The following is a 12,013-nucleotide window of genomic DNA, read 5'->3' as shown; positions in this document are numbered from 1 at the left end:
ATTAGAGCCACCCCTGGTCAAGGGCCTTAGGAAGGCTTTGTTCCAGGGTTGGGAACACCTAATAAAAAGGGATTGTACAGATCTTTAAAGAACACGCTGGATCGAAGAAAGTAAATTCAAAATTGGTACAAGCTCATCTGAGAGGACCAAAATGAAGCGAAAAGCATCCAGCACACTTTTTGGATAGCCTATTATCCAGGCCGTGTGACCCATTTGCAACTGCTTATTCCCTATACCACTGGCAATTTAACATTTCTGCCCAAAACACAGTGGCAACCTTCAGAGGACTTCAATTCCAAGAGCAGTCCTGCAGGACATATGTGAGTTTTGGGGATTGTTCGCATGATGGAAAAATCCCAAGGATCCGACACTCTAGGTGACAGCAGGTCCCCAAATCCTCTACTTTTGACCACAAAGACAACGCTACGGGGCCTGACCCATATAACTACAGCTGACACCAGACTCAGGATGACCTGGCCCCCTGTCTCCCTCAACTTCCTGGAAAGACTCCCAAACTCCCTGGAAAGGCTGAGCCCTCCGCCTCAATCACAGTCCTACCCAATAGAGCATTTCAAGGGTGGTGGGGAGATAATTTACCTGGTCTGAGAAGGCAATGTCTCCCACTTACCCTGAGACTGGAAAGAAGTAAAACCTGAAGCCTGAGAGCAGGAGGCAGGATGGGGAAAGTAAAGAGGAAAAGCAAGGGGGAAGGATGCAAAGCGTGGAAACAGATAGACAGCAAGGACAGAGAGCCTGGAAGGGAAGCCTCAGGTTAGAAAGGCAGAGAAGGGGGGAAAGGAATGCATTGGCTAGTACAGGCAAAGAAAAGAAAGGTGAGTGTGGTATACAGTGGCAGGCGAGAAGACCAGAAGAGAAAATGGAGGAAGCCCAGTATAGGGGCATCTGGGAGACAGAGGACTTGTTTGGAGAGGAATCTTTGTTTTTCGGTACCCCAGCTCCAGCCCTGCATCTCCTCAGAGAACCCAAGGTCCAGGTTCTACTTCCTACAGACTCCAGCTGGGTGAGGGTTCATCCCACATGAAGGTGCAGGTTCTCAGCTACCCTTCTCAGGGCCAAGTAGAATTTTAGGAGAGCCTGACACAGGGACAGATGCAAACAAATCAAGGCAAAAACCAGGAAATTGACACACAGATACAAGGGAAACACAGCCCCACCCCCACAGGGCAGACCATGCAGGGTTTCGAGGTTGGGGGAGAGGGTTGAAGATACCCCCTGAGGCCTTTGTGGCTCTGGTCTGTGAGGGTTGGCCTGCATAGATGTTCCCTAGGCCCTGATAAGGGCATATTACTCACCAGGGGCCCTCTCCAAACCCCAAAGACCATGGCTAGGTAAAGGGTTGTGGGGAGAGGGCCTCTGCTGACTCAGTGGGAAGACCCTACTCCAAAATCCCACAGGGTTCTTGAAATTCCTCCTAGTAGCACAGGAGAGGGTAAATGAAGAGGCACTCAGAAATGCAAACAGGGACACAGGGAAAAAAGCAGGGATGAAATTTCCTCAACGGGCGCAAACCAACAGACACACGCTGACACAGATGGACAGTCAGGTCATGGATACAGATAGAGGTAAACCAGAGAGAGTGCCTTGCACATGTGTGTGCTTACTCAGAACAGTCCACTGTCCTCTCTCTGGAATCTTGAGTCTCGCCCTCTCCCCTTCAGGGAATCCTGGAAGACCCAAGAACCAGCTCCAGCTTTACCCATGTGAACTTCCTGTCAGTCTTTTTGTCTCTCTGACTTCAATATCATACTCTGTAAAATGGGTTTAGCTGAAGGCTTAGATGACACTCAGGTAGGAGGCTGGCCATAAAAGTGCTTTATAACTGGAAACCATACCTGGGGGAAGGAAACAACTAGGCAGGGGTGGTGGGAGGCCATTGTGCTGATGAAAATGACGAGTCTAGAATAGGGGGTAAGGGCCGGAGAACACTGATTTCCCAGCAGTGCCTTCCCCTCCCCCAACACCACCTCCTCCCAGAAGCTGTCCTGCTCCAAGAGGGTGGGGGCAGGGAAGTAGGCGGAAAGAAGCTGACTAGGGCCAGGAAGGAAGATGAGGAAGTGGGACTTGGTCTGAACCCCTACTATACCAACAATCTCTCAGGATCTACTTGTGCACCCCCTCAATCACCAACAAACTGGGGCCAAGGGTGGGCCTACATTGTACAAGCAAATAGCTTTAGGCGTCAGAACCAAGGGCGCTTCCAGAGGAGCCAGCTCTGAAAGCTAGGCTGGCTGGGGCCCAGCCCCCACCATGCTGCCAGGAAGATTGAAACCGGGAGGAGGGAGCAGTTCTCGAGGAGGGGGCAGAAGAAGGCCTGGACGAGGAGGGACAGAGACACAGGCATTTTCGGTTGGCCAACCGGCCCCTGGAAGGAACCACCCTCTCCACCCTCATGCTCTGCCTGGAGATCACTGATTCTGATGCTGTCTCCCCAAGGGCCCGGCGAACCCGGGGCTCCAGGATCTGCGTAGGAGGCAGTGAGGCTACGTGGATTCTGGCTGGCGAAGAGAGACCATGCAGGGGTCAGCCCTCCTCATTTTGTCCCCCAGTCGCTCCTTGGCTGAGCTAAAGCCTTGCCCACCTCTCAGGGTATTGACCCCAACTCGTTTGTTTTGTCGCTCACTCTTGGAGAGCAGATCCTCCCCGGAGTATGGCTCAAGTCTGCGCAGGAGACGGCTGCCGGGGCGCTGGGGTCACCATGGACTGGAAACCGTTTTGGCACAGGCCCCAAATGGTGAGGAATCGTTTGGGGTAGGACCGGTGCAAGTGGCTTCTCTGCGCAAATCTCCCCACTGCTTTGGCGGATTACCTTGTATTCGCGAAATTGACACAAAGAGAAAGTGACCTGCCCGCAACCAGCCCGGCGGCTTAGATCAGCATTTCCCGGCTTGCCAGGCCACTCCGCCCTCCGGGGCAGAAACCGGCAATTCGCTCGCCCGGGAAGCTTGCCTTCTCTCCAGCCGGGTCTAGGCTGCCTTTGTTAAATAGGGGACTCACGGCTGGGTAAGCAGGAGCCTGGGCTGTCTGAGGGGAACCTGGCTTGGGGTAAGCTCCCCGTCCGGGAGCAACTCCCTGACCTGCCGCCCGCCCGTGGGGACCCGAGCTGGGCACCCGGCTGGATGCCGCCAAAGCCTGGCGCCTTGCTCCGGCCCAGCTCTACAGCGTGCAGAAGGGAAACACGATTCGTTCCACTTGGAATTTCCTTGAAATCTCCGAATCTAATCCGGCGTTAACTCACCGTGAGAGGAGCGCTCATCTCACAGGAGGCTGTGCTAAAGGGTGAACCGGCAGATCCTGGCGGGTCAGGCAGCCCAGTCCGCCTTGCCTGGCGCCCAAAATGACCCTTCCAGTCTCCTACACACCCGTGGCTTTCAGAAGGGGTGGGGGGTGTTGGCGACGCCTGTTATGATGAACTGACTTCTTGATTTTTTTTTTTTAAGGGGAGAAGCTATCATGTGGCAAGTGTCCTGAAGAGAAGGACTTGATAGTGTCTTTAAGGGTCTCGCTATTTAAATTGGCAGCTTCTAAGCTCAGCTGAGGGGCTGCCACTGAGTTAATTTTTTCAAATCCCACTACTCAACTCCAGAACGCCTTTAGAGCTCTGGACTTGGTGTCCTCGCTTACCTCTCGGCCTCTTCCTCCACACATACAAGCACACAGGCATGGCTGGGGCCCCAATTTCCCTCCAAGCTTCAGTCCTCATCAGCCCCAGGGCTGCAAAAGGCGGCACCGGGGCAGGGGTGTGGGGCGCTGAGACTCAAGACTGACCTCTCCCTACAACTTCCTGCCCTCCGACTAGCCAGTCCTAGAGCCCTCTTCAGGTCCGAGCCAGGATTCTCCCGACAGGCAGAGATGTTGCTGCGGGAGCCCTGAGAGGCTGCAGCTGGAAGCCTATACTACCCGGTTGCTGGAGGCGGGATTCCCCGTGGCAGGTGCTCCGGCCGGGGAACCGGGCGCGTAGTTCCACATGCCCTGCCTGGGAGCACTTCACTTTGCCAACTTGACTGCGCTGCTACGGGAGTCCTGAGCCCTCCCGGGCCTGGTTCCTGTCCCGCGGTCCGGCACACCCCACCCCGTCCCGGCCGGAGAGTGAGAGAAGCGAGCTCGCCGCCTACTTACTATGCATGGATGCAAACGGGTCGTGCTTACAGTGTATTTCCATCGGGGCGCTCCAGACTGCAGGCCGGCCCACGCCGCCGCCTCCCGGCGCCAAGGGGCTGCCCAGCGCGGCGAGGGAGCCGCGCCGCCAGGCCGGGTACTGTGCGATCGGGGCTCCGACAGCGCCGCTGGAGCTTCGGGGCCTCTCTCCGAGCCGCTGCGCCGGAGATCGCCGAGAGCTGCGTCTGCAGGCGGGAAACGGCGCTGGGGCGGTCCGGCCGGGAGCGGAGCGCCCAACTCCCGGTGCCTCTCCTCCGGGGCTGTCTCAGGCAGCGGCTGCGGGCCGGAGCCGGAGTAGCTGCGGCCAGGGAACCGGCAGCTGCGGGGGCATAGCGCAGGGGCCCCGGCCTCCCGCAGGAGCGGCTCTGAGGAGGCCTGCGGGACGCACGGCCCTTGGCTTCAGTCCGCGGGCAGCGAGGCCCGGGGGCTGCCAGGCTGGTTCCGCGGCCTCGCTCGCCGCCTCTGGAGTCTCTCCTCGACTCCTCGGCTCTGCTGGATCCTTCCCCTGCCTCTCTGAGTCTCTGGGGCTCGGAGTTGCAGCCCCAGCCTCTCTGCACCCGGCAATCCGACGTCTCGGACGAAGTTGCACAGAACTTCCTCTCTGGCGGCGCTGGGGCCCCCGCGGGCTCGGAGACGCTTCCGCCACTGACGTTGGGGCCGTGACTCCCGAGTCCCCAAGGCGCTCGCAGCGCTCCACCGCCGGACCCTCCGCCGTCAAAGTTCCCCGGGCCCCCGAGGATGCCCCATCGCTGGGACCGAGAAGGGGGACCACCGCGGCGACCTCCTCCGCGTCTGAGTCTCTGCCTCACGCGCACCAACTCCTCGAGCCCCCCTGCCCTCTCTCAGGGGTCTGGCTCCACTGTTTTTCAGTTGCCTCTTCCGGGACGGCCGCCGCGCCTGCCCCCCGGCGTGTAGCGAGGGACAGCGATAACGGAAGGTCCCCTCCACCAAGGCCGCCGGGACCGCCGGTGCTGAGATGCAGCCGCTGTCGGCTTCGGCTGCCCGCGCCGCCGCCGCCGCCGCCGCCGCCGCCGCCGCCGGCGCTAGCCCTCCGCCTGCTCGGCGCGCACAGTGCGCCACCGCGCCGCCCCGAAGCCGCTTTCAGGACCCGCTGCGTGTGGACAGCGCCGCCCGGGGCTCAGCCTCCCTCCGGGCGGGGGCGGGGCGGGGGCTGACCTGCCAATCACGCTCCATCAAGCCAATCAGAGCTGCGGCAGCCGGCCCTGGCCCGAGACACCGCCCCATTGGCTGAGCCACCGGCGGGCTCCGCCTGATTAGCGGGTACCTGGGCAATAGGAGAGAATGGGGGGCGGGGCCCAGGCGGCGGCGCCACGTTCATTGACAAACGCGCGGGGCGAAGGCCTAGTGGAGCGCGGGTGGGGGGAGGGGGCGGGGGATCCACACGGGGCCTGGAGAGTCCCTTCGCAGATCCGGCGGGAGCCTGACCTCCCTGCCACAGCGTCGGGACCCTGGGACACCCTGAGGGACTGGGGGCAGCCAGAGTGGGGGTGAGGAGGTGAAGGGTGACGGTGGAAGAGCGTCTCCTGAAAACATACACGCGGATGTTGGAGGAGAATAGGAGCGCAGGAGAGATCCAGCGTCCAGTCTGAGCACCGCCAGATTCGCGACGGACTCGTAACGTGCGCACATCTGCCCTACTCCGACCTCAGTTTCCTCATCTGTGAAATGGGTGGAGTCGGCTTACCTAGACTTTCACGGAAGCTCCTTCCAGAGGAAAAATTTCGCAGTTTTGTCAAGCGCCTACTAAGCCGCTGCTGTCGCCTCTTCGTCCAACCCCCTTCCTCGATTTTACCCTCAGGGGATCTCAATTCTGCGCTAACAGAAAGGCAGAGACCTTAAGGGGAGAGAAATCTCACACTCCTTTAAAAGTCTGTAATCAGGGTGCTCCTGGGCGAGGAAACAAATTGTGGCTTTGGACCAGGTTGTTCAAGCACTGGGCCCAGAGTCTCTCTTTCCAGTCTCAGACCAGGAGTTGCCAGATGCTTTGGGGGCTAGTGATGCACAACTGAAGGCTTCTGTTTCCAGGGGTAATTCTGCATCTGACGCAAGGCTTCTTGGGAACTAAACGAAGCCAGTCGCGTTAGTCCAGTGCTAATGAGCGTTTCTGAAGCCGGCAGGTAGGCAGGCGAGTTCTACCTGCAACTATCTATCCAGCCATGCTACCAGGCTGCTGTCAAGAAAACCCCACCTTCCCTCTTCCAGGGAAGTTCCTGTTGCTTTTAAGACAAGATGGGTGGATTTCTAGCAGACTCTCCAGATCCAGAAGGGCAGAGTTTGGTCCAGCAAGTCTCAGTTTCTCAGCGGTGTGAGCCCTGGGACCACAATCAAAGGAATATACTTTGAAAAGGAAGCCTGTGACAACTATCCTACACTCAGGGGGCAAAGTCACTGAAGACTACTGTGACTCCTGTGCCCGCAGCTCCTGCAAGTGGTCCAAAGACCCACTATTTCTAATTCACAAGTAATGATCCTCTAATAGTAAACATAAGTCCACAAAAAAAAAAAAAAAAAAAAAGAGGAAGGGCTCTGAGATGGCTTCTCCAGATCTGAGCTTATAAGGAAGACAGCCCAGGTTGACCCTGAGAAGGCTCTTAGTTCATTCTCTGCCTCAGTCTCCCTTCTCTCTACCTCTACCCCATTTCTCACACCCTACATTGGGGTCAGCCCTCAGTCTCACCTCCTGTTACTGTCCCAGACCCAGCTGCCCCTGACCGGTAGATAAGTTTCCGGTGCTGACACCGTCCCCACCCCCTCCAGGGCACAGCTGCGTTAAACGGCCCCAGGCGGGCCTCTGGGGGCCCAGAAGGCTGTAATGTGCACTGGGGTGGAGTGGCTGCATTCTCTCCTTTGTCTGGAACCCCGCAGGTCTGGATCCTGGGGGATAGAGGGAAACCTCCAAGTCCTTCCTCCACTCCCTCAACCCTACCTCTGCCTTGAAGCAGGAAGAACGCAAAAGCCTAGAGGAACCTGGATGAGTTAAAGTTCTCACATTCTCTCCACCCCCAAGGTGAGCGGTGGATAAAAAGTGACTAGAATTCGATGTAGTGGCTCAGCGTTCCTGGAGAAGCGGGAGTCTGGGGACTCCCTGAGGGATGCAGCCAGTGGGACCTCCACCTCCAGCCCTACTCATTGAGTTCAGGCTTAGAAACTCAAATTCTAAAGTCTTAGAGCCTAAAGGACCCCGAGGCTATGTTTTCCCCCATTTTACAGATGCCTAACCTGAGGCGAGGAAGGCTTTGTCCAAGGTCACATAGAAAGCCTAAAGTAGAGGCAAGGCTGTGGGCTGGGAACTTCTTTCTCAGAAGGGCCTCTCCAGAGCCACTCTTGGGATTAGCAGGGAGTTTTGGGGTGGAGTGAGGGGGTGTATGCTCCCAAATCAAACAATCCAGTTAGATAGGGTATGCCGGTACAAACCAGTTTTTCTCCCAATACCTGTGCGGCAGGGACAGAATACTGAGTACTGCCGGGATGGGATGCAACCACAGATATTAACCGAGCAGGAACAGCTTGGATTCCCATTTCACACAGAGAGTGTGCAGCTTCAGGACGGTGTTGGGCTGTCTAATTTGTGGGGCGACAGGTGCCCAGGACAGAGGAAGTTTCCCTTTGGGTAGGGTTATTCACCGCCTCCAAGCGGGCTGTCTTCCGGGAACTTCTAATGCCAAGAGGCGCCACCAGACCTGACAACCTGGCCACCTAGCCCAACCTTACAGGCTACCAAACGGCGACCCAAGAAGTTACACAACTAGCCCAAGATGACACAGCGATTCTATGACAGAGCTGGGCTTCTGAGCCACAGCCTTGCCTCCTCCGAGGGCTCACCAGCCACAAGTCAGTGAGACTTTCTGGTCTCAAAGCCCTGGCACTGAATCCTGTCGGACCTCGCTGTGTGTTAACAGTTGGGGGTTACGTTCCCCCAACCACACAACTTTGGGCAGGGTCCCCTGTGCTAAGCGCTGGAGGCGGAGATTGGGAAAGGAAATTATCCGGGAAGAAACTCAATTTACAGAAGTAGAAATGTCTTTGAAAGTTTTGCTATTGAAAGAAAGCCCATTGAGAATTATTGAGAACCCAAAATACCTGCAGAGGAACATGTCCACCTTGATCTTGAGCCAGCAACCTGCCTTCACTCAGAACAGGCTCCCTCCCTGTCTCCCCTTTCTCTCCGCAGGGTCACCCCCTACTGTACAGCCAGGGGCCTCTGGGGAGGGGGGTTGAGGCTGCTGTAGGGCTCTAGGGCCCTGAAATCGACTCTTCCAGCCCACATCCCTGCTCTTGCTTCAGGCAAAGCAAGGCTTACGGGGCTCAGATTAGTTGCTCAATTTGGGAGAGTTAGAGATGCTGCTCCCATCTCAGCCCTAACTTGGTAGGTCCTCTCTCTGTAACCTTCATTTTATTTTGTTTTTTTAAGGTTTGGTTTTGTTTAGTATCTCTATACCCAACATGGAGGCTTCCACTCACAACTCCAAGATCAAGAATCGCATGCTCTTTTGACTGAGCCATCCAGGTGCTCCCTCTCCGACCCTCATTTAAAAAAGTATCAAAGAGAGAGAGCAACTGACCCAGGTTACGCAGATAGTTGGGCAGAGTGGATTGTGTCATTCCTGCAGCTGGATCAGGGTCTTCCTGTAGGCATTGTTGAAGTAGGTGGAATTTACCAAAATTTTCAAAAACCATGTAAACTGCCTTTGTCAGGGTTTGCTATCACCACCAATGCGCCCTGCAGGACAGGCGCTCTGGCACTACCTTTTTCTCTCCCAAAGATTTCAGGCTAAAGGCCCTTTCTCCTAGGGCTCAGCTTCCCTATATATCTAATGGGGAGAAGAACCCCTGAGATGAGGCCTCCCAACGTTCTGAAAGATAAAGATCCATGGTTAGGGGGGACTGTTATTCCAACATGCTCATTCTGGATGCTGGGAGACTGGATGCTGATGCTCAGACAGTGTTCGGCCTCTCCTAGCCTTCCTGGCCCTGGACTCCTTAAGCCAGCTTGGCCAATAGTCATTTTTCTCCAAGGGGGACCTTGACAGATGGAGCTCTATCTCCTCTCTTGGCAAGAATGAGAGGTCTAAGGGTAGAGAAGTCACCTTCCAGTCCTACTCCCTCCATACCTCTTGCTATATGATGTCAGACAAGTCCTTGCCCCTTTCTGGACATCAGTTTTTCCTTTTTTGGTACCCCAATGAAGAGGCTAGACAGGAGGATCTTTAAGTGGTTCTGTGCTCAAGGCTGACCTTACCTGATCTTGGGCTTAGAGCTAAAAGAGTATATACACTCCTTCCCCATTGTACAGATGGGGAAACTGAGGTCATGAGAGAGAATGGAACACAGTTCTGAAGGAAGGAAAAGGAGGTCAAGTGGCCCATTAAAGGCCTTGAAGTTGGGAGATGGGAAAAGTCCAGACAAAACCCCTGAAACCAGACATGGATGTCCGTCCCCCCCTAACGCCCCCCCCCCCGCCAGCTTTTCAGCTCTCTCCTCCTTCCCCAGCTAGGATCTAGGCAGGTGCAGACAGGAGGAAGTGTCACCTGAGAGGTCTGCCCTCTGCAAGGCAGGCGGCCCTTACCCCAGCCCAAAGGAGAAGAGGGGGCGTGGCTCTCTAGATTTTTAAACTGCGGCCAGACTAGGACCCCCAGCCCCACCCAGGTCAGCCTTACTGAGGAATGAAATGCTTTATTGATTAAACGATTATTCAGGCGATTGAACTAATCAAAGAGCCCATCGACCGCCCTGAATTACATTCTTGGTAGACAGCTCGTAGGGAGAGGCAGCCGTGCCAGCCACGCAGACACTCCCCCAGACCTTCACGTGCCTCTGACCCATTCCCAACACACACACAACACCTAGTCCTCTTTCTGGGAAGGGCAACTCTAGGAGTCCCAGCTACCAAGGGACCCAAGGCAGGGAGAGAAGGTGGGATGGAGCAGAGACGGTTTCCAGGTTCCCTTTCTTGCACCTTCGCCCAGGAATCCTTTTTAATTCCCCACCTCTTAGATTTCTGCCCTCACTTATTACAATTCTGGAAATCTACCTACGCCCAGGGAATTGTCCTGGGCTTGCAGTTTAAGTCCACCCCTCTCTCTCTGCTTTTTGACCTGTATTTAAGGTTGGGGGTGGAGGTAAGGCCTCAAAGATCTACAGGGATAAGAGAAGTGGAATAATTCTTGCCAGCAAGGCCAGTGTGTTTGGGGGAGGCTAGTACACTTGGCCTAATGAGTAAAAGAGTCTCCTATACCCAGCTTTAATCTCAGGACAAACTGAGGCCTCCTGCTGCCTGCCACCTCCTCTTAGATATAAACACACTCTACTACCTACTGCCTGGGCCTGTGGGTGGCACACTGGGGCCTGTGCCAGGAAGGACTGTGTGCATACAGGCACCAGAGTTGAATGCTAGGCACACATGTCCATCTACTTGTGCTCTCCTTCATTGGAGCAGCACCCACAAGATAAAACCCAAGCAACACAGGACACACACACACACACACACACACACACACACACCATTGTCAAAGTCTTAGTCTTGTCTAGGTGAAAGTGAAGGCAGGCTGGAGGTCCCTAGAAATGTCACAAGTGGCCCAAAGGTTGCCTGCCCTCACCTGCTAAGGTTGTGCCTGCCACAGGAGATGATTTTATACAAATGGTACACTCAGCAGTGCCCAGAGTGAAACAGTGTGCACCACTCATTGAGGGACTGCACCCCCTGAAATCACACGTCCACTCCTGGTTCTCCCAACAGAATGTGACCTGAGCCTATTAACAGGCTTAGCCCAACAGACCCACCAGAGCGCTGGATCCACCTCTGAGCCTAGAGGCAGGCACTTTTGTGTACATTGGCATGTACACAGTGAACAACTGTTGACTTCCAAAAATGGAGGGGTCAGTGTAACAACCTCCTTCTCAACTCCAAAAGCACTGGAATACGACTGGTGAACGCAGAGTAGATATACACTCAGACACTTACCCAAATTACATATACTCCACTCACAGACACACATTTTGGATACGCAGAGTACAGTACTCAGAAATACCAACTAAGAAACATGCACTAACACACTCATGAATATAAGGATACACATACACACAGGCACATAAATCCTTGGTCACACACATTTTGAAAATACATACACAGGGACTTATAAACTCAGTGTCACTCATGCACACTCTGAGCGCCTATGTAAACACGCAGACCCAAATGAACTTTCAGACCTCCAGATAGTCACCCATATAAGCGTTCAGAAACAGAGAAAAACACAAACTCATAGACACTTGGGCTGTTGCAGAAGTGTGTGAACAAATTGGTGAAAAGACATACAAACTCACCGCAGACAGACACGCAGTCAATTCCTGAGAAAATGCGGCTCCCTCCCTCCCCCAGGGCCGACGTGCTTGAGGACCAGAGCTGGCTGGGTCCTGGAAGTAGCACGCCTGGAGCCTGGCACCCGAATCGCAGTCCTACCTGTCCTGCCGCTCCGAGGAGTTGGGTAATTTTTCTCTAAATCCATTTTGATTTTTCAGAACTTGAAGTGGACGAGGGAAAAAGTTTCCACTTTTTTGTGTGCGTCTTTTTCTTTCTTTTTTCTTTTCTTTTCTTTCTTCCTTTTTTTTCTTTCTCTCTCTCTCTCTCTCTCTCTCTCTTTTTTTTTTTTTTGGTGCCAGGGGCCGCTCACAGGTCGGAATAATTCAAGCCTTCCGCTCCCCCGCCGAGCTGGGGTAGCTGATCACTGAGCTGAAACTAAACGTTTTAGGTGGAAAAAAAGCGTCCGAAGGCACCGTGAAATGATTAAGGAACTAAAGAGCTTCTCGCCATGTGAGATCA

At 54.9% G+C, this 12,013-nt stretch overlaps 1 protein-coding gene across 1 annotated transcript in view; it reads right to left on the bottom strand.

Moving 5' to 3' along the window:
• PAX5 (paired box 5) overlaps window positions 1–11,726 on the bottom strand; it is a 186,859-nt gene extending 175,133 nt beyond the window's left edge. Inside the window, exon 1 of the mRNA XM_055302426.1 lies at window positions 11,654–11,726. Coding sequence (XP_055158401.1) covers window positions 11,654–11,699 — 46 coding nt within the window. The 5' untranslated portion in view covers window positions 11,700–11,726. The remainder of the gene's footprint in view (window positions 1–11,653) is intronic.
• Window positions 11,727–12,013: the final 287 nt, after the last annotated feature.

This window comes from Nyctereutes procyonoides, unplaced genomic scaffold (assembly GCF_905146905.1).
Source record: "Nyctereutes procyonoides isolate TBG_1078 unplaced genomic scaffold, NYPRO_anot_genome, whole genome shotgun sequence".
Lineage (NCBI taxonomy): Eukaryota > Metazoa > Chordata > Mammalia > Carnivora > Canidae > Nyctereutes > Nyctereutes procyonoides.
The sequence above is the reverse complement of the archived record's forward strand: the minus strand, read 5'-3'. Positions and strand labels throughout refer to the sequence as shown.